Raw genomic sequence first — 21166 nt, forward strand, 5'->3', positions numbered from 1 at the left:
GTGCATCTAAAGCTCTCACAGTGAAACTGGCCTGAGCAGAAGAACACCCTTCCCATGTGGAAGGCCCGTCTGGCGGTCTGGCCTTGTTTCCAGGCCCAGAGCACTCGTTGGGCCAGACCGAGTCATGGAGCAGAGATAGCCACCCTGTCACTTGTGCAAACCAAGTTAGTAAGAAACTTGTTTACAGAGGAAATTTGTACTATTTCTAGCGCTTTTGATCAGCTCAGTATCCTTTTCCCGTCTGGAAGCAAGGCTCCAACGTGCTCCCCTGGGGCTTTACCAGGGCCCTGGGGAGCCCCCTTCACACACCCTACCCGGCACACACACAGCGGGTGTGCGGGGGAGGGGGTGGCTGTAGCTATGTGTGACACTGGGTGCAGACCTTGTCCGCTGCCCCAGGCGTGTGACTCATTCAGCAGGAAGAGCAGGAGCAGCAGCTGCATGTGACCTACATGGGGAAACACGTCCACGTGCGGACCCTGTGCTGAGCACCATCCCCACCGCGGCATGGGCACCTGCTCTGCAGACTGCCTGTCTCTGGTCAGGCCGGTGCTGCACCGCGTGGGGGCCAAGAGGACCGCGGAGGCCCTGTAGCGCTGCACTGTGGCTACCTGCAGGTGGTGTTTCGGGCCGGCAACGGCAAGCCCATCGCCGTGCTCTGCTTGACGGTGCAGCCGCAGCCCCACGTGGTGGACCAGGTCTTCCGCTTCTACCACCCGGAGCTCACCTTCCTGAAGAAGGCCATCCGCCTGCCCCCCGGGCACATGCTTCCAGGCAGGTCCCCACCGTCCTGTGGCTGGCATTTTGTGGGTTCCACGGGTGGGGAAAGGCTTTTCCTCAAGGGTGACAGGGAGGACCGAGCGAAGCCTCGGATCTGAGCCTGTGCTCCTAGCACTGGCGCTGACTCTGCCCACTGCTTTCGGATGCATCCCCGGGAGGCAGCCGGGCACAGAGCCCAGTCTCCACACAGGTGTGGGTGGGTAGCGTGGCATGCCATCTTCTCAGCACCTGTGCTGGCCCCACCTGCCCAGAAGAGATGTTGGTTTTGCTATTTTCCGCTCCAGGTGCTCCTGTGGGAACGCCGGGTGAGGAGCTCCCAGTCCACGTCCGATGCAGCGACCCGAACGTCATCTGCGAGACTCAGAGCATGGTGAGTCGCTTAGCTTAGTCCTGCCCAGCGCTGCCCGCTGCGCCTGTGCCCGGTCTGCCAGCTCCTCAGTGCACATTTCAGTGAAGTGGCCATTTGCCGTCCCATGAGAGCTTTGTGGACGGGTGGCTGTTTTTCCGGCTGGCAGCCCAGTTCCTTGGTTATCTGAGGCGAGGTGGTGATGTGCGATGCTAACGAGGGCACTTGCTGACCGTCAGGGCGTGACGGTCGCCCGGGACCCTGGCTGCAGCCCCTGCGAATGTAACTTGGACTCAATAGAAAATCAGGAAGTTAATGGTTTTCTCTTTCACAGTGAAAACAGCCGTGAATTCTGAGTAGGACAGAAAACTAGAAACATGTCGGGGGCCCGGCTCACATTGGCTATGGCTTGCGGGGGGCGGGGGGGGGCTGGATCTGCCAGAGGCTGCGGCAGCATCCTGGGACGCCCCACTGTCCGGCAGGGCCCGGGGGAGCCGCGGGACGTGTTCCTCAAGGTGGCGAGTGGTCCCAGCCCAGAGAGCAAAGACTTCTTTGTCTCCATCTACACGTGAGTGCATGGACCTGGCGTCAGCAGCCGTGGGAGGCGGAGAGGAGGCAGCGGGCGCTGAGCGCGGGGAGTGGGCCAGCGGGCTCTTTCTCAGCTCGTGCGGGCGGGCTGGGCCTGGCAGATTGCACCCTCGGCTCAGGGCGGCACTGATGGCTTGAGGGACAGTGTGCCCAGAGCCCACCAAGGACAGGAAATCGAGGCAGCTTCTGGCCCTCATTCAGTGCCCAGACACCCGCGTCCCTGCCAGTGTTCCGTCCTGGAGTCTGGGGGTATTGGCCCAGTGCCCCCACCCCACCCCGGCCGATGGAGAGACTGGGGACTGACCCAGGCGGCTCTGCTCCCCTCACCCCATTGCAGTAACCCTGGTCCCTCCCCATTCCTCGCAAGTGTTGTCTCCCTGCCCGCTGAGGACTTGAACACGGTACGAGGTGAGGTGTCGGTTCCGCTTCCGAGAACAGGGCAGCGGCAGCCTGTGTCCGGACCTGTCACGGGTCTGGGGACACGCAGGCGTGGAGTCCGCAGAATGATGCTGAGGGGATGTGCCACTGAGCCCTTTCTACAGTGACACGTCTGTATCCGGCAGCCTCAGGCCTGCCACCTCCAAGCTCGTGATTGCGAGCTGCCCACGGGCCTTGCCTCCAGTCTGGATTGAGATTTAAGCTGCCCAGGGTGCATATCTGCTAGGCCACATTGTCATTCATTCTTGGTGTCCTGTGCAGTCAGAGTGACGCCTGAGCTGCAGTCCCACCCAAGAGCCTCCGCTTAGGAGGGGTTGTGGTTGGGCGGAGACAGCCGTGCGGCCTGGTCCTCCGGGCAGCCTTCTCAGCTCCCTCCTGGCGTCCGTCCCTCGCAGGGATCGCTGGCTGGTGACGCCTGTCCAGATATGGCAGGTCTATCTCCACGCCCTGCAGCGCGTGGACGTCTCCTGTGTCACAGGCCAACGGACCCGCCTGTCCCTCGTCCTCCGGGGAACACAGACGGTTCGGAAAGTGAGAGCCTTCACCTCGCACCCACAGGAGCTGACGGTACGGCCTTCTGGGGGTGCTGGATGCCTTCAGTAACCTCCCGCCTCTGCCCACCCTCACCCCACCTGGGGACAGACGGGGCAGGACCGGGGTGTCGGGCTCAGCTCAGTGTTTGGGCCCGAGGACAGGCCCCCAGCGCCTGTGTGACTACAGCAGTGTGTGGAGTCTTATCCAGACTCCTCCACCCACTGCGCCATCTGGGACACGCAGCAGGTAAATCCCCAAGGGCCAGCTTTAGATTCACCGGAAGGTGAGCATTAACAGTAACTCCAGGATCGGTGTGACCGCAGCTGTGCAGCTGCCGGCGAGCTGGTGAAACTCCCGGGGTCGCCGCCTCACGGGAGGGGAGGTACCTGCTGTGGGCATGTCACAGATGTGAGACACCCTGGCCCCGCCTGACGAGGGGTTGGGTCTAGCTGCAGATGTTGCGCTTTCACTTGGCCCTGCTGACCTCATGCCGGCCGTGCAGTCCCGTCCCCCAACAGCAGGGTGTCCCCCTGGGCAGCGGGCTTCCTTGGGGTTCAGTCTGTTGGAGGGTGTGCTGGAAAGCCCCTCATCACCACCCGCTTCTTTCTGTGGTTCCTGAAGACGGACCCCAGAGGTGTGTTTGTGCTGCCGCCCCACGGGGTGCAGGACCTGCATGTGAGCGTGAGGCCCCAGCGGGCGGGCAGCCGCTTCGTGCACCTCAACGTGGTCGACATAGACTTCCACCAGCTGGTGGCCTCGTGGCTCGTGTGCCTGTCCTGCCGCCCGCCCCTCATTTCCAAGGTATGGAAGGGTGATGTGCGTGGGCCGTGAGGTACGGGGCGGTGTGCTCCCTGAGCGTTACCTGGTCCCTCCACCCAGGCCTGCTGGATCGAGGCGGGAGCTTCCTCCTCCTGTCCCCTATCCTGGGTGCGGCGAGGGGCTGCCCCTGTGCTGTGGGCGCCTCCACCGGGTGCCCCGAGGGCTTGTCTGTCCTGTGTGTGGAGGGCCCCTGCGCTGAGCAGGCTCTGGAAACGCCTGGAGAAGGAGCCTGCGCCCCCAGCCACTCTCCCCACAGGCCTTTGAGATCACGATGGCTGCGGGGGACAGGAAGGGCGCTGACAAGCAGATCACCTACACAAACCCCTACCCCTCCCGGCGGACCTACCGCCTGCACAGCGACCACCCTGAGCTGCTGCGGTTCAAGGAGGACACCTTTCAGGTGCGTGGGGGCGGCCCTGAGGCTCTGCCTCTCCCCGGACCCCTGGGCACGGGGACTGAAGGTCGCTGGTCACCACCACAGCTGGGAGCAGTCCCATCTAATCACGGGCTGTCTTCAGAAAGTCCTGGGAGGTGGGCCAGGCGTCCTACGCTTGGTGCGGTACCTGGACAGGCAGGGACCCCCTGGTGAGCTCCTCTGCCCTTGTCTCTGAGACCCCCGGGTCCCTCGTCAGGACACTGCTTCCGGGGCCGGGCACTGGTGACCGGCCTCCCCTGAGGTCTCTCCACAGTCTTAACTAGAACCGCCCCACAAGTTGACCCTCATCTGTCGTGAACATTTTAAGGAATGTTTGGCCGATCCCAGCTGTCAGTAGAGGGTGTTTCTGGGGTTGGGAGGCATTTCCCAGGAGCATAAAGGTGGTCTGCTGGGCATGTCACTGGAGGGGACCGCAGCTCAGACAGCCCGTGCCTGGAGGCCCCCCGCCTCGGGGCCAGGCTGCCAAAACCCCGCCTCAGGACGGAGGCCGTGTGAGCTGCTCTGCTGGAGAAGACACGTGTGGTGCGTGGAAGCTTCTGGAAGAGGGGTTGGCTGGGCGGTGCTAACTGCAGTGCCATCTCCAGGTCGCGGGCGGGGAGACCTATGCCATCGGCCTGCTGTTTTTGCCCCGTCGGAGAGCTGGGGAGGAGGACATCCTGATTCACATTAACGACCATGATGACAAGAATGAGGAGACGTTTTGTGTGAAGGTCATCTACCAGTGAAGGACCGCCTCGGTGGTGGGTGCCTTCCAGCTGCTCTGGGGGCCGCGTGGCCGAGGCGTGGGCATCGCCCTGCCCCCGGCCATCCCTGAGGCCCCGCCCAGTCGAGCTGCTGCCCCTGGTGTCCGCAGGCGAGAACTCGCGCCCTGACTGCCCACAAGAGAGTCATTTTCTAGGATGTTTTGATTTGCTTTTAGCAAAATGTTTTCTATGAGTTATCTTAAATGATGAAATTGTGTTTTTTTACTGGATTTTATACAAATATATTATTCTCTATGTAGTGTTTTATACTGGGAATATTTTATATCTTTTTAAAAAAAGTTATGTATGAAATAATAAAGTTTTACACATTTTCTCTTTTGACAGTTTTCTTGCCTGTTTTCTGGTTTTGCTATTGCCAGAGGTGTTCTCTTGAGGACAGTGTGGCTGAGGGACAGTCAGGTGGCCTGTGGCCGCCTGGAGAATCTGCCCAGGTCTGGCCGGGTGGGGGAGGGCAGGGGGTTGGAGGGGGGGTTGGGACACCGATCTGCTGCTGTGTCACATCTCCTGACTCGGGTCCCGCCTGTGAAACCCAGGATGACCATTGCATCCCCTCTGCCTGCAGCGTCCCCTCTCCCACATCGGTCCCACAGGCCCAGGTGCCGGGCATGAGGATGGGGACACTCGGGCCAGAACCTGGCCACGTCAGGGAGGCTGGCTCTGAGGTGTCTGGGAAATGTCGCCCTTCCGGGTGGTCGTGTGTCCAGGCAGGTGGGGGGTCGGCGCCGCCCAACAGGGTGGGGGCAGGTTTGGGCACAGCCAGCAGTCTTGCTGGTGGAGATGCGGAGAGGGGCCGACTGGCAGCCACCCGGGAGGGGGACTCGACAGGACCCGGGGAGGGGTCGTACCCGAGGGGAGCACCGCGAGGCCTTCTTGTTGAACACTTTGTTTTCAGTCGTTGGAAACAAGGATGGGGAAAGCGAGGGAACCTGAGCCCTGCAGCCGACCTGGGCTAGGCAGAGGCCGCGTGGAGGAGGGAAGTCAGCCGTCAGAACAGAGCGGGGACCAGACTGGCCGCCGAAGGAGGCCCGCGGAGTGCGTCTCGGCACTGTGAACCGAGGAGCACCCCCTCCAGTCAGCTGGGGTCCGCACGTGCCTGTGATTTCTGTTAAAAAGCTGGGCTGCTTTTGCTCAGTGAATAGAGCGTCGGACTGGGATGTGGAGGACCAAGGTTTGAGACCCCGAGGTTGCCAACTTGAGCGTTGGCTCATCTGGTTTGAGCAAAAAAAACTCACCAGCTTGGACCCAAGGTCGCTGGCTCAAGCAAGGGGTTACTCGGTCTGCTGTAACCCCACGGTCAAAGCACATATGAGAAAGCATTCAATGAACAAACAACTAAAGTGTCGCAATGCGCAACGAAAAACTAATGATGTTTCTCATCTCTCCGTTCCTGTCTGTCTGTCCCTGTCTATCCCTCTCTGTGACTCTGTAAAAAAAAAAAAAAATTAAATTAAAAAAAAAATTAAAAAGCCTGCTCTTCTGCGCATGTGCACGCACACACACACGCACGCCTGCCTTTCACGGGAACCTTATCATCTCCATCGAAGGCGCTTTTTTCATGACTGTTTCTTTCCTCCTCCTGCTCCTCCTCTCCCTCCCCCCTGTTGAAAGCTACTTTTGACTAAACCAGAGTCGAATGAAAGTCAGATGAACTGCTTTGCCTTCTGAGTCTGATAATGATTTAATGCTATGTTTGTCTCTATTTGGAAATAAATTAAGGCACCTTTGAAAATGACTGCCTCCGATTCTAAGAGGTTTCGGGGAAAACAGCCATTACATTTCCCCAACAGCCGCTTTTCCTCCTGCTGTGCAGGGTCCAGGCGTGTGCAGCCGTGACCCACGACGACCTGCAGCATCTTCACTTGACTTTGCAGGGATGTGTGCTGAGACTTCAGCAGAGAGAGAGTGAGGGGGAGCGAGGGAGGGGAGCCGTCCCCGCCCACCTTGAGGTTCAAGTGGGTCAGTGTCCGGTGTGGCCGAGCACGTGGGGTCTCTGCCCTTGAGTCTGCTGGGCGGGCAATGGATTTGGAAACCCTTCCTGCTGGTGACATCCAGTCGACGCCTATTAGTTAGGACACATCTGCCGGCAACACCATGGAGGCCCCTCTGGCTCTCCTGACCCCGAAGCAAAGCCAGGTCAGCATTCCAGGGTGGAGGGTCCAGGTCTTCCTGCTTCGGGCCACTCAGGCCGGTCTGGATGGCTCAGGGTGGCCCGGGTTCCTCTGCTCGGCCTCCCACCAGCTCTGCGTAACTTGCATCCGGATTCCACCCGAATGTGGCTTGGCTAGACGTCCCCTTCGCTCGCATGGCCGCCTTCTGGGTGGGGCTGGGCAGATGGCCAGCGCGAGCCCAGCCCCCCCTTTGCTCGAGAGTGGGGGACAGTAATGCGAGGTGGCTCAGCTCTGACTTCCGCCCAGGTGTGCTCACAGCCAGGGCTCAGGCCCCTCCCTGGTGCTTCCTCCTCAGAGCCCCTTGAGTCCTTGGTTAGACTGATTGACACATCTTCCTGACACCTGGGGCAGGTGGGTCCCAGCCAGCAGCTCGGCCTGGGCACCCTGAGGCTGCTGGGAAGCTGCTGTTCTCTCTTCAGGGTTGGGTCTGGAAGTGGCAATGCTGTGACCTGCCCACCCCGTCCCCCACCTTGTGACAGCCTCCTCTTCTGTCCTGGTCTGCCTGCTCTGCTTCCAAGCGCCAGGTAAAGCCGAACCTCTCCAAACTCCCGGCCTCACTCATGCGTGACAATGGATGGATGCATGGCAGCCCGTCGGCCCCTCCCCAAAGCCGAGGAGGCCCGGCCAGGGTCCTCTTGTGGACGACTTTGAAGAGGCAGGTTAGCTCAGGTTGGGTTCTGATCCATCACCCACAACAACTCTGTGTGACAGGAGGCAGGAAAACAGAGACAAAAATCAATGAGGATTTGGAAATAGACACGGCTGGAAACAATTATTCCTAGGAGCGGCATGGCCTGACAGAGAGCCAGAGTTGGGGTCCCAAGTCAGCCCTGGGCCAGACTGGAGAGAGGGACCCCACATCCCAGGGAGCAGCCGCCTTCCTCAGAGCGTGACCCTGACCCGCCAGGCCCCCACAGCGCCTGGTCTGCCGCTGTGACAGCCAGTCCTCAGGCTGGGGGGCCTCCCGCTGGGAGGGTCGGTGGGCTTTAGGATACTATGGGCTGGGGTGAGGATAGGGCAACCATCTCAGTGTCTACCAATCTCCCTGGGCACGTGGCCCGCAGGCCAACAAGCGGGGATCAGCAGCCCTCCCAGGAGGCGGTGTCTGTAGTTGGTTAATTCATCCGTTCATCCAATAGCCGTGTCGGATCTCCAACGTGCGGGGCAACGGCCATCGTCCCAGACACACCACCCCATCTGTATCCCTAGAGCACAGCGGGTCCCTCTCCTCAGTTCCAGTCCCCGAGGTCCGTGGTTCCCTGGGTGTCAGGCAGAGGTGGCCCTGGTCTGCTCTGAGCAGGTACAGGTGCTCAGAAGGGGCCGTGGTGGGCAGGAAGGGGCTCCTCCCTCATGCATGGGGGTGCTGGCAGGGGCCCCTGCCTGCTCTCCTTCCTGGCACCTACGCCCCCCCTCGCGCGGGCAGATTCATGCCGCCGCTCTTCGCGGAGTATCGAGCCGATGCCGGATGGGCACCCCCATCAGGGCCTGTGGCGGCACCTCTCTGTTGCTTTGCTTGGATGGGAAGTGACAGCTCCTATTTCTGAAATGAACACTATAAAGACTTCAGTCTAGCAAGAGCCCTACACGGGCTTATTAAAGGAGAGTAACTGAGTAACTTCCCTCGAATACTAATATTTCTGAAGGATCACAGCGGAGCCCCGGTCTTCCCTTAGCTGCCGTGAGCCAGAATCGTCCGGGTAGTGGTGGGTCTGGTACTGTGATGGGAGCTGCAGAGCCTGGGTTTCTGGGAGAATGTGGGTCAGCGTTAGACCCACAGCTCCTGAGCCACGTGGAGAACAAATGTGATTGGAAACTACTTCCAGGGACTCACTTGCAGATATGATTACCCCAGCCCAGCCCAGCCCAGCCCAGGGGCTGAAGAAGCAGCATAGGCCCAGGACTGACTCGCAAAGACTTGTCCTGCTGGCCCTTTATATTGGTCAGCTTGAAGCGGGAGGCCGGCTTTGGCCAGGGACTGCCCCACAGGGGGACTTCCGGGTGTCCTGGGATGAAGATTCCAACTAGCTCTCAGCAGTGTGTGGGCTGGGACAGGGGAAGTGTCTGTGGGGGTGCTGTTCTGGACCCCACTGGCCCTTTGCAGGTGAGAGAGAGGAGCTGAGTAGGGCCCCAGCACCCACTCAGCAAGGAGGCCTTGCTGGCTGGGGTGTGATGACCTCCTGGGCCCCATGCTTTGAGGACATGTGCCTGGCCTAGGAGACAGGAGCAGGTCCATGTCTCCTGAACCTAGGATTGAAACCCGGGTCAGTGAGAGGCTGGTCCACGCACCCGGCCTGGGCCTCTGAGTGCCCTTGGTTCTGAGGCCCCTCTGTGCAGAGGAAAGTCAACCTGTCATTGTGAGCCCAGGCTGGGCATGTGGTGGTGGTGGGGACACTTCTTCTCCTCCTCAGATGGCTTTGTGGGCATGTCACACGGGGCCCCGTGCTTAGGAGGGCCCCCTACCAGTTTAATGATCACGCTCACTGTTGCTGCTTTGAAATTCTTAACTTTTTAATGAGGGGCTTAGTGTTTTCATTTTGCGTGGGTCTCTGCGAACTGTGTAGAGGATTCCTGTGTTCTATTTCTCTGCGGTGCGGGGTGCGGGGTGGGGGTGGGGTTCCCCAGGGAGGTGGCAGGAGTCCCGGTTGGAGAGTTTTGTGGAGGGAGCCCTGGGCCTGTACAGCTCAGCCTGTCCCCACAGCTCTCCCTCTGGGAGCTGACGGCCTCCAGGGAGCCCGTGTTCTGTCTTTGTGCCCTTACCTGGGACGGGTAGGAATCCGACCCACGTCTAGAGGAGTGGTGGGTGGGAAGCTGTTGTTGGGACGCAGCTGAGCCAGTCTGTGATGTCAGCGTCATAGAACCCTGAGCTTAGTCTCCGTGGGCTAGGTGCTGCCTTGGCCTCCGCTGGTCAGAGCGTGGTGGGTAAAGAGGGGGTGGACCAGGCAGCTTCACGAGACAAAAGTGCTGCAAACAGACGTCACTGCGGCGGACTGTGGTCCCCGGGCCCTGCTGGGAGCCCTGCAAAGCCACACGGCAGAGGGCACGCTGTCGTGTCCTGCTGCCCCGCCCGCCCCAACACTCCAGTCCAGGTTGGGGTTCTACAGTGTTTTAGAAAGACCCTTGAACCCCGAGGCCAGCTACCTGGTGCAGTAACTTTTGGAAGATGCAGCTGTGTGGAGCTACTGGGGATGCCTGCTTCATTCGGGGTCTTTGGTTTGGAGGACATGGCCTCAGCGCTGGTTCTGGCCCAGGGCGCTCCAGGGAGACTTGCAGGGTGCCCGACGGATGCTCTGCGCTGGGGGCTGAGGGGACAGGGGAAGATAGGTTGTGGGCATGGGGTCTCTGGGGGCCCAGAACTGGAGCTGTGTGCCCAGCTCAGGGATGGGGTGGGCAGAGGTCTTCCAGTGCTGAGCAGTAAGGGCTGGGAATGGGGGGGGGGAGCAAAGGGCATGGCAGGCAGAGGGGCCAGGTGAGCTAATGCTTTCACCCAAGACCTTCGGGATGCCGCGTGACGCTCCCCGAACGCCTGGGGAGAAAACAGCAGCTCCTACTCACTCTCTGGGGCTCATGGTCCTGCAACCATTCCTGAGAAGCTGGTCCTGTTCTGGGCCATAAAGGGGTGGAGGCCAGGGCGTGTGGGGCCCAGGGCCCTTGGGACAGAGTGTAAGCACCACTGCGCCACAGGCTGCCGTCGGGAGCAGGGTGGTCGCCGCCCTGAGTCCAGCCCTGGGAGTAGTTCGCCGGCTGACCAGGGCGGGGAGAGAGGGGCGGGCATCCCGGCCTCTTGGGTTCCCTGGGAAAGGTTAGGCCGGCTAGCAGGCAGTATGGCCCTTGCTGCACTCGGCCTGGGCAGAACGGTCAGGTGGCAATGTGAAGGTTGTAATTGGGGTGGTGGCCGTTTTCTATAAATGCATATGGCAGTTAATACGGGGCTGCAGTGTTAGCACCGCAGGCCGTGGACCTTCGTGTGCAGGAGGGCAGCCCAGGGACCCTCCCGTGAAGTGCATCTTCCCTTCAGCAAGTCCCCCCTCACCAAGGTGGGACCCAGGGGCCAGAGGAGCCCCCTGCACCTCCTAACATCTGGTCAGGTGGGCCATTTCAGCCCTGACTCCGCGAGGCAAGGCCTCCTCTGTGACCGGCATGCTCACCAGTGAGCGTATTGCGAAGAGTGATCTTCCCTCGTCAGATGCTGCCTGGGGTTGGTCACCTCCTGCCCTCTCCCTGGGCCTGAGAGCCAGGAGGGCTGTCCTGCTTCAAGGTGGTGAGTGATGAACGCTGGTCCTTTGATTTCATCAATGTGGGGGGGTGAGGAGGCCTTGTCCAGGTGTGGAGACCCTTCTCTCGTAGCATCTCAGCCTGGATCGCCTCTACCAGGCCCAGTGCAGCCCCACCTGGAGCTGCACGCAGGACTCAGCGACCGCGGCCCTCTGTGCAAGAGAGCCCACCTGGTTCTGGGAGGGGCCATCCTGAGATGTCAGGAGACCCTCCTCTCTAGATGCTGGAGATTTGCGGTGAGGCCATCCCATGTCTCATCAGAGGCGCCACTTTTTGGTGGCGAGATGCCTTAGAACCTTGGGGTCTGATCTGCCCGATGGGGTCCCAGCTGGGATGTTACCTGGCCAGACCCATGACCCGTGCCACGTGCAGATCCCAGGCTCAGCCGGTTTGACAGGGGGTGGGGGGGAAGAAATGCAGTCTCCCATTGGCGCTGGCCTGGAGGGGGTGTGATCTTCCTCTGTTCTGGCTGGCTGATAAATTGTCCCCAATAATGACACTGCTCACCCCCTGCCTGTCTTGTTATTCTCCTACCATTTAATCCACATCATGGAAAAATATTAGATTTCGATAAGATCAAATGAATTCACAGATAAGAGATCTGTCTCCCCCTTCCCCAGGATGGACAGGTGGGGAGAGCCTGCTGGGCTCCCACAAGCGGAGCTGCCCCCGTGTCCTACTGTCTGTCCCCAGAGCCTCTGCCCAGGGGCGCCAGCCACCCCAAGTGTCTCAACCAATGCTCAGAGCCCCCACCGATGTCTCCTTGGCCATGCCCAGCGTGGCCGCCCAGCACCCATCTCCTCCCCACAGAGGGCCCGAGGGTGCACGGAGGCACCGGGGTGGTTCAGGCGTAATAAAATACGCTGCGCCTGACATGAGCCTCTGAAGAGAATGTTCCTAATTTCATTTTTATTGCTTTAAGTCGGGCATGTGGAAATGATACCGCATCGCTTTCCCCTCATTTTCCTGCCACCTGGCGTTGATGGCACCATCCTGGTCCCCGTTCAACAAATTTGCATTTTAGCAGCCAACAATTGAGCAAGGTAGCAAGGCGACCTCAGGGGTCAGCACGGAGGGCTCCTGTGTGGGTCATTCTTGGGCTGATAATCTTTGGATTTTATGGGTCAATAAAAAAAAAATACACGCATCAGAATCAATTTAGAGTTTCCAACTTTTTATTGGCCAAGTAAGGGCATTAAAACAACTCCTTCTAAGCCCGAATGACTGTTGCCATCGTTTCATGAGAGAAAGACAAGCCAAGCCCTCACGTGTAGGAGGGACAGAACCCGCAGTGAGGGACCAGTGGCCCTGTGAAGTGGGACGCGGTCCCCGGAAGGGAGACTGCTGCTGTCTGCCGCTCCCTTACCCTGTCTTGGTCGTGCTGATGTCATTTCAGACCTTGACTGCTTCCACTTTTAGAGGCTGGAAGGCAAGGCCGAGACCGGGGCCCGGGCTGACCCAGCTCCTGGTGAGGCCGGCTTCTGGATCACGGATGGCGCCTCCTTGCTGTGTCCTCTCAGGTCGGAAGGGGTGAGGGGGAAATCTCTGGGGTCTCTTCTGTAAGGGCACAACTCCCATTTACGAGGGCTCCACCCTCCTGACCTAACCACCTCCCAAAGGCCACACCTCCCAACGCCATTATCTTGGGGTGAGGGTTTCAACGTATGGATCTGAGGGGACACAAACATTTGGTCTATACAGCACCTCCTTTTTTGAGGCTAGTGGATAACCTCACCAGTGAAGGACCGTGGTGCTCCACTCAGGGTGGACAGGCCTGCTGCCCCGAGCCTCTCTGCCTGGTGGTTTGGACCGGTGGTTCCTGGAAGGCACCGGAAAGGAGGAGGTGAGTCTAGAGCAGGGGTCCACGGCATTCCCACTCCCAGCTTGGTGGGCGTGGCGGGGGCGGAGCTGCCTTTGAGTGATCACAGCCCTGGCACTGCCCTCACCCCTTCCCCTCAGCTTGTCCTGTTGGCCCTGGTGGAACTTGGGACAGAGCCCCAGGGAACCTGGGTTCTAATGCTGGGAGGAGGAGGGGGAGGAGGAGGAGGAAGGAACGGTTGAGGAGGACCCAGCAGCCACCTCCAGTCCAGGAAGTGAGCAGACTTTCTGTGCAGTTGTGTCCCTGGTGTTGGGAAGGTGGGGGGCACCCAGACTTAGCCTTCTGGGACCCAGGTAGTGAGATGCAGTCTGGGGGCCACTGAGACACCAGACAAGGCTCAGAGAGGAATCGCTCCCCTGGGCCCAGCTCTCAGCGGGGGCTGGAAGAAAGCCCTGCTGCGGCTCAGGACAGCCCCTGGGCCTGCGGGCACCTGAGCCTGGGCACCAGTCTGAACTCCCGGCAGCAAGGGGTCTATCAGTATCCTCAGGGCTCTCTCCTCTCCTAAGTGGGTGGAGAAGGAAGCTGGACAGAACCTTCTGAAAAGGGGACTTAACAGGAGGGGACCTCACACGCCCTGGGCTGCCATCTTGCTTTGGTGTGTTTTCACAAACCAGAGGAAGAGCCTGAAGCTGGATCTCGGGGGGACACCCTGGTTCTGGTGAGCGAGGGAGGCTCTGCTCCAGACGTGTCTGGGTGGAGCTGAAGGAGCCGCAGGCCAGCAGCAGGGGGTGTTGGAGCCGGGGGAGGGGTGCCAGTAGTCATGGGCTTCATTCGTGGGCTGCAGAACATGGCCCTGGCTGACAGGGGAGGAGACCCCGTGCTGGGTGAGACGCAGGGTGACCAGCCCCTTGGCTCTTTTTCACTTGGTTCTGCTTCTGGTTCCACGATCCAGGCTAGGGCCCGGTCCGACCCGCCATGAGCGGAGGGGAGAAGGTGGTGGACTGCCATGCTCAGCAGCTCCCTGAAGCCTGGAGCCGGCCCTTGAGCTGGAGGGGACCTGATTCTCTGGGACGCAGTGTGTGTGTGGGGACCTGATTCTCTGGGACGCAGTGTGTGTGTGTGTGTGGGGGGGGGGGAGGCCCAGGGCACGGTGGCCACCAGGCGGCCTTTCCACATGGATCCTGCCTTCGCGTCCCTGCCCCGGGGGAAGTCTGTCACTGTGACACCCTCCTGTTCCTCTTTGCAAAGCCTTCTGTGTTTTTCTCTTTGAGTAGCTTTTTCCGGATGTGCTCTCCTCTGAGCACTGTCCTGTCACCTGGGCCAGCTGCCCTTCCAAGGGGAGCAGAGGTGCTCCAGGTCCTGGTGGGAAACCACGATGGCACAGTTCCTGAGGCCGCGCCAGGTGACATCAGGCCAGCTGCTCTGGGACCTGTCGTTTCCTGGAGCGCTCCATTCTCCCCCTGTTCCCAGGGTGACCGCTCCTACTCACTGAGTGACGTCTGAATGTGTCCTCGTGTCAGGTGCTGCTCTAGGCACTGGGCTCCCTGGACGTGACTCACCAGAGGTCCTGTCTCAGTGATGACCCCTCGGTACTGCGTTGCCCCGCACCCCCCTTCCCAGTCCCTCTCCACAATCAGAGGCAGATTAAGGTTGGGTGAGGCCCCGGGGGTGCAGACGCAAATATTGGGCCCCTTTCATTAGAAAAAAAGTGTAAAGTTGGGGTTTTGCGGGGCCCCTCAGAAGTCAGGGCCCAGGGCGTGCGCCCGGTGCGTCCACCGTTAAATCTGCCTCTGTCCACACTCCCTCCTCAGCAGCTCACTCTGCCCCTCCTGTCCACAGGCCCTCCTCTGCACCCCTCCTCTCACCCCCTCTGTACTCCTCCTCTCGTCCCCCCTCTGTACCCTTCCTCTCATCCCTCCTCTGCACCCCTCCTCTCATCCCCCCTCTGCACCCCTCCTCTCATCCCCCCTCTGCACCCCTCCTCTCATCCCCCCTCTGCACCCCTCCTCTCGTCCCCCCTCTGCACCCCTCCTCTCGTCCCCCCTCTGCACCCCACCCCATCCATGTGAGCTCACAGCCCGAAATGCTGTTCTGTGATGCCAACCCTGTCTGGACTGGCTGGGGAACGCACACCCCTGGGCATGGGCAAGGAGAAGCAGGCAACGGCTCTAAACTTGGGGCTTCCCGAGCAGAGGTTTGGCTCGGCATGCCTTCAGACATTCCCCCTTCCCTCAGGTTTGCTGAGGAAAGGTTGACCCTCGTTAAAGAATGGTAAGGAGGACTTTGTTAACGGGAGGCCTCTGGGATCAGTGTGGGTCTCGTGCAGCAGGAGGGCGGGTTCCAGCCGGCGGCTGATGGTGGTGCTGTTGCCTCACACCAGGCACTGAGCCACCAGCTCCTCAGCCTTCCGGGTGCTGCCAGAGAGAGAGGTGGACGGGGGAGCCAGGTGGGCGGCAAGCCTTTGCTCTTCCGGACACCCCTACGGTTTCCGGGGCTGAGTCTGTTGCCGAGTCTTGTTGAGGTTTTCAATCTTCCTCAGTGGCAGAGAGGACGGTGGCTGGACAGTGGACAGCGGAGGGCCTGGAGACCAGGGGAGGGCAGGGATGGAGCCGTCGGACAGGCTGGCCCAGGGAGTCAGCAGCTCCGGCTTTGTCTAACCCCCAGGCCTTCCTGTTTGCAGGGCCTGGACGGCTTTCCTTCTGAAGTGGAATCCTGTTTCCACCAGCTTCCTGGGGACAGCTCAAGACCTCTCTGTGGCTGGAGAGGGGTCTGCAGCTGGCTGCTGATGGGTGGGGAGGGCAGCTGGTGGGGTCAGCAGCCATGGTCTAACCCAGTGGTAGTCAACCTGGTCCCTACCGCCCACTAGTGGGCGTTCCAGCTTTCATGGTGGGCGGTAGCGGAGCAACCAAAGTATAAATAAAAAGATAGCTTTAACTATAGTAAGTTGTTTTTTAAAGATTTATTCTGCCAAACTTAGCGAAAATCCGACATAAAGTACTTGGTAAGTAATTATTATTATATGCTTTAACTTGCTGTAACTCTGCTTTATAAATTTTATAAAGTAAAGTTACTTCCCTACTTTATAAATTACCATTACTGTGGAACCGGTGGGCGGTTAGAAAATTTTACTACTAACAGAGATGCAAAAGTGGGCGGTAGGTATAAAAAGGTTGACTACCCCTGGTCTAGCTGTTGGCCGACCCAGGCAGGCTGGTCTGAGTCTGACCTCCACTGTGCCTCCCTGAGATGGTACCTGCAGTTGGCAAGATAGACTCTGTCCTTGGGCTGTCCTACCTCCTTCCAGGTAACCTTATTGGGGCCCCATGGGTCCCTTCAGCCTTCTCTCATCACCAGCACCATCATTACCACCATCATCATCATCACCACCATCATCACCATCACTGCCATCACCATCATCATCATCACCACCATCATCACCACCATCACCATCATCGCCATCACCATCATCATCATCACCATCATCACCACCCACCACCACCCATGTTACTTAACCCTAATTATGCCGTGTCGCCACCACCAACATTCTATCAGATTGGATATCCCTGAGCTTCAAATGACCTAAAAGTCCTTTGTGATGGACAAAAGGTACTATTCCATGGTAATGATGATTTTAATAATAAAGGCAGTCCCACTTGGAAAAATAAGTAGTTACCACAAGGGCAAATAGCGGTGACTTCTCACAGCGCAAAGTAATTTGCGGAACAGTTTCTGTAGGCAGCCAGAGTGGCGCACTCCCACGGTGAGGGCTGACTCTCGGGGGCAGCTGAGACGGGAGGCACACCTGTAGCCTTCGACCGCAAGTGACCAGCAGCCCCCCTGGTGGCTGGTGCCACCCCGTGCTGGATGCTTTTCCTGGCTGTCGCTCTCAAAGTCATCGAAGAGGATGGACTCGCTACTCCTAGGAAGAGAAGCCCAATCAGAGGCTCCTCCCTCTTCCACACTGTGCCCGTTCGCCCACTTTACCCACCAGTGGGTCAAGAAGGTCATGTCACCTGGGAAGAATGAGGCCAGGCCTTCCGGCTGGAGACCATGATGCCCCTCCGCGGCTTTCACTTAATGCCATTTTAACGACTCAGCAGGGTCTGCGGTGATCGGTTCAAGCAGCCAAACACCATAGATTTGGGAAGTCCTCACCTGATTTAAGGGCTGGCGTGGGCGTGCACCGCACGGCAGATGTCCAACCCCGCTCGCGGAGGCCACCAGGCCAGCTCGTTCTTGGGGATTCCTGTCCTGCCCTCGTGGCTCTGCCCAACATCATAGAACCTAGGTGTCCGATTCCTGTCGTCCCCTCTGAAGGAGCTCTGGTCCCCCACAGCCAGCGAGGACACACTGGGTGCTTTGTTCACCTGGCATCGGCTCTCTTTTCCTGTTTATTTTTTTTCCTCTAGTGCGGAGAACACCTTTCTTCGCTCTGTCCGAGAGGGCCGTGTGGACTGATCACCCCCTCCCGGCTACATGGCCTTGTTCTGGGGTAGGAATGGCGCCCGGATGTGGCCACTGGGAGTTCTCCTTTGGCCTCTCAGTAATAATTGGACGGATGATGCAAGTCCACGCAAGAAACTTCAATCCTGGAAACCCTTGCTAAGATGTTTTTTTGGAAAGAGGTGGTTTCCTTGTTCTGATCTTGGAGTTTATGGAACATAGGCCATCAGGGTCAGGAATTGTCCTTTGGAGTGAGCCCATGGGGCGTGAAGCCAGTGGGGAGAAGGACAGAATTGAGTTACAGAGAGGGAAACTGAGTCCCGATGACATCATTCCAGTTCTTTCTCAGATGAGTCCTAGAATCGTCAGTTATCTGTGCCCCCAAAATGTCCCCATGATGATTGAGCAAGTTTGATTTGGCTTTTTACCCCAGTGAAAAGGTCCTAAATTCAGCCAGGACCCCTTGTCTGAAGAACTTGCTATCATTTGGAGGAAGGCATGGAAGGAACTGTCCTTCATGTTCCAAGGGCTGTCGGGATAGCTTCCGCCACGGACCATGAGTGCTGACATCTTCTTTCCACGGTTCCCTGGAAAGGGCTACAGAGGGGGGAGTGACAGTGATTAGATGTTCAGAGAGGCGGGTCCCAGGGCACTGGCTGTTGGTGCTGGGGGTGTGTTTGGAGGGGGGGGCGAGAGCAGGGTGGCCACTGTATTTGCTTCTCAGGCATGTGAATCTGATACCCAAAACACACGTGACTAAGCACCCAGATATTTCTTCTTTAAAGCTACAGTGTGTGCATTTTTTTAAGCTGATGATTTACCATTGAAATACCTTCGGAAGACCTAAAGAAAGGAATGCCAAGTAGGGAAATGGGAGTGAAATGGTCTAAGTCCATTTCTGTACCTGCCTTTCCCATGACCTTTACATCACCATCATCCCCCTTCAATGTCTAAGCGGTAAATGATCCCAGCAGATCCCTCAAGGACCCGGGCAGGGGCCAGAGTTCACTCTAGGCGTTTTGCAGGAAGGGGTTTATTAGAGAGTAATAGTGGCTGAAGAGAGAAACTCCAGCCAGCTTCCAGACATGAGCAGGAAGTTGCCTCTGTTGCAGCTGCTGGCTCCAGGACCATGGTAGTGTCTGCTCGGAGCTACACTGGCAAGTGGGCGTCACTTGCCTCCTGCCACAGAACCCGGGTCCACGTCCCACCTTGCGGGTTTGCGTCCCACCAATGGCAGACCCTAAGCCAAACCTGGGGCTTAGGCTGCAAGGCAGTCTGGGACACATGGTTTTACCCACCAGCCTCTGCAGCACAGGGTGGTCCCCAGAAGGAGGCTGAAGCAGACACCCGCAGGCCAGTGCCCAGGCCTCTCATGGTCCACCTTGGCCATCAGTATCCCCTGATGGTGCTCCTTCCCAGACTTCAACTCTGTAGCAAGAACACATCAGCAACCAGCTCTTCTGCACAATGCAGTGCGACCATCCCTCATCCTTCCCTGAAAGAGGGGCTCAGTCCTACCAATCACTGTGCTCCAAATTCTACCACCAACCACCTACTGCACACCTGATGGACAGTAGTGGGTGGGGGTGGGGTGGGAAGAAAATCCAAGATACACTCCTCATCCAGGCCGCTGGCCCGGGGCCACCTGCATCTAGTTGGTGCTAGTAGCTTCTTTAGTCTACCACTTACTCCCTGCTCCTCTGTCCTCAGGTGGGTGGGGGATGGGGTTCTCAACCTGGAGGATTGACTCGGGCCTTTATCCCTTATGGGTCTGCGCTCTGGGTGGTCCTACCTGTATGGGGTTCCTGTAGACTTCACCACCTCTACTTCAAGATGCTGAGTGACAGGAAGCCGCCCCCAAATCGTGCAGGATCTAACACACTTCCTCTGCCCCCTCTGAGGTGAGCAGCCCTGTTCTGTCTTGACTGGCAGGACCATTTACCCTAGCCATCAGTGATGATCTCCCAATGACCAGGGGTCACTCTCACTGCATCAGATATGCTGCTGTGTCCCCCGGCCAGGTCTTCCCCAGGGCACCGAGCCCGCTAAGCCAGCAGAACCACAGGTTGGAGAGATGGGAAGCAAGAATTTAAAATTTTGGAAATAGTCATGGGGAACTTCTCCCCCCCCCCCTCCGCCCCCACTTCCCTGACTGGGTGTCCCCCCTGCGGGAGCGAGAGCAGCACTAGCATTTGCTGGTTCAGAGAACGCCCCGCCTCGGACAGTACAGCACTCAACTGCGCACGTCGTTGGCTTCCTCCTGGCACTAGGACCGAGTCTGTAAGGCCTTCTAGCACGTCCCACTCCTCTGCAGTGCCAGCTGCTTTTGGGTGACGAATGCAGGCTACGAGCAGAGAGTTCCGCGTCACCCCATCGCCCCCCTTCTTTGTCTGTGAAATGAGCTCCTTTGCAGGGAGCCACACTGCGTGAGAAGCCGAGGAAGGTGGCCGGACACTGTGCAGAGCGGCGGACGCAAAGCGTGTCTGTACTTGGGATAAACGGCGGCTCCAGTGAGGCTGACTGGTTCACCCGTGTCTGATGGGAAGAGCCTGCTTCCCCCATGGCGTGTGCTCCTGAAGGGGGTCTTAGTGATACATCTGCTGCCCTGGGGATGGTGGGAGCCACACCTGCCCTGGGGAGGTGCCCACGGTCACTGAACCCCCCGTCTTCGTCGCTGCCCCCATGCCTCCGTGTTCATGAGCCCATGGAGTGTGTCTGCGAGTGGAGGGGAAACAGGCTCATCGACATCCTCCGAATGAGACAGCTCGTCCATCCGCACTGGGGACCAGGTATCCCCCTGCTCCCTCTGGGCCCATTCTAAGAGGGCTGGCCCCCCATCGCCCCAGCCTCGCTCTCTCCACGCAGTAACCGCAGGCTGGACCTCCAGGCCTCCCTCACAATCGCTGTGTACACGCGCACCCATGGCTCCACTGGGTTCTGTTCATGAGCAAGACCCCTCCCTTTCGGCTCCACCTGAGAGCCTCCCTAGGGCAGTGGTCGCATCTGCTCTTGACTGGTGCCAGCATTTTGTGCAGAGGCTGATAACCAGGTTTGGGCTCCTTCTTCCTTAGTCAGCTGGTCACAGGGAGACCACTGGGACGATGGAGGGGGGGTAGAGGGAAAGATGCCCGAGCCATTGGAGTAGGTATGTACCTCCTGATGCAATTTCTTGTGTTTTCAGGACCTGCTTGACTTGACCTCTTGGGTACTCCTTAGGTGGGGGCTGTCACTTGGCATGGCCCAGGGCATGGCCTGGTAAACTGGGTCCCATCCCGCTACCCTGGGTCTCTTGATACTCCTTGGGGAGGACCCAGGACGAGAGGCTCAGCATCTGCTCGGTCTAATAGAACCATTGAACTGTGTCTGAAGGAGACTGCTGTTGGCTGAAGAGGCTGTGACTTTGCTTCCAAACCCAGGGGACAGGCCCTGTGATTCTCCATCCAGTCTCCTGCCTGCCGCAGACACTTTGAGCTCTGCTAGATCTCCAGGAGCCTACGTGCCAAGAGGCCACGCTGCCCGGGCTGCAGGCTGGGCCAGCCAGCGAGCCTCCTCCCGCTGCGGCCCCGCTCACAGGGGCAGAGTGATGGATGCCTTGCTCCGGGTGTGGGAGCCCGAGCCTCGTTTGAGTGATGAGTGGCAAGGTTTAGCAACCTTTTCTTTCCCACCTTCAGAGGGGTTATCTGAACATATCCAGATCAGGTCTCTGAATTTTCAAAAGCTTTTTTTCCTCTCCTACCTGGTCCTAGGAAGCTTGTAGAA

At 58.8% G+C, this 21166-nt stretch overlaps 1 protein-coding gene across 2 annotated transcripts in view; it reads left to right on the top strand.

Moving 5' to 3' along the window:
- The window catches only part of NPHP4 (nephrocystin 4), an 86539-nt gene extending 81562 nt beyond the window's left edge, over positions 1-4977 (top strand). Inside the window, exons 24-30 of one of the 2 annotated variants that reach the window (XM_066270613.1) lie at positions 618-774; positions 1065-1150; positions 1609-1694; positions 2548-2719; positions 3308-3487; positions 3762-3905; positions 4526-4977. In XM_066270613.1, coding sequence (XP_066126710.1) covers positions 618-774; positions 1065-1150; positions 1609-1694; positions 2548-2719; positions 3308-3487; positions 3762-3905; positions 4526-4666 — 966 coding nt within the window. In that variant the 3' untranslated portion in view covers positions 4667-4977. The remainder of the gene's footprint in view (positions 1-617; positions 775-1064; positions 1151-1608; positions 1695-2547; positions 2720-3307; positions 3488-3761; positions 3906-4525) is intronic. The other variant, XM_066270614.1, reaches the window with a different exon arrangement.
- Positions 4978-21166: the final 16189 nt, after the last annotated feature.

Source organism: Saccopteryx bilineata, chromosome 3 (assembly GCF_036850765.1).
Source record: "Saccopteryx bilineata isolate mSacBil1 chromosome 3, mSacBil1_pri_phased_curated, whole genome shotgun sequence".
NCBI lineage: Eukaryota > Metazoa > Chordata > Mammalia > Chiroptera > Emballonuridae > Saccopteryx > Saccopteryx bilineata.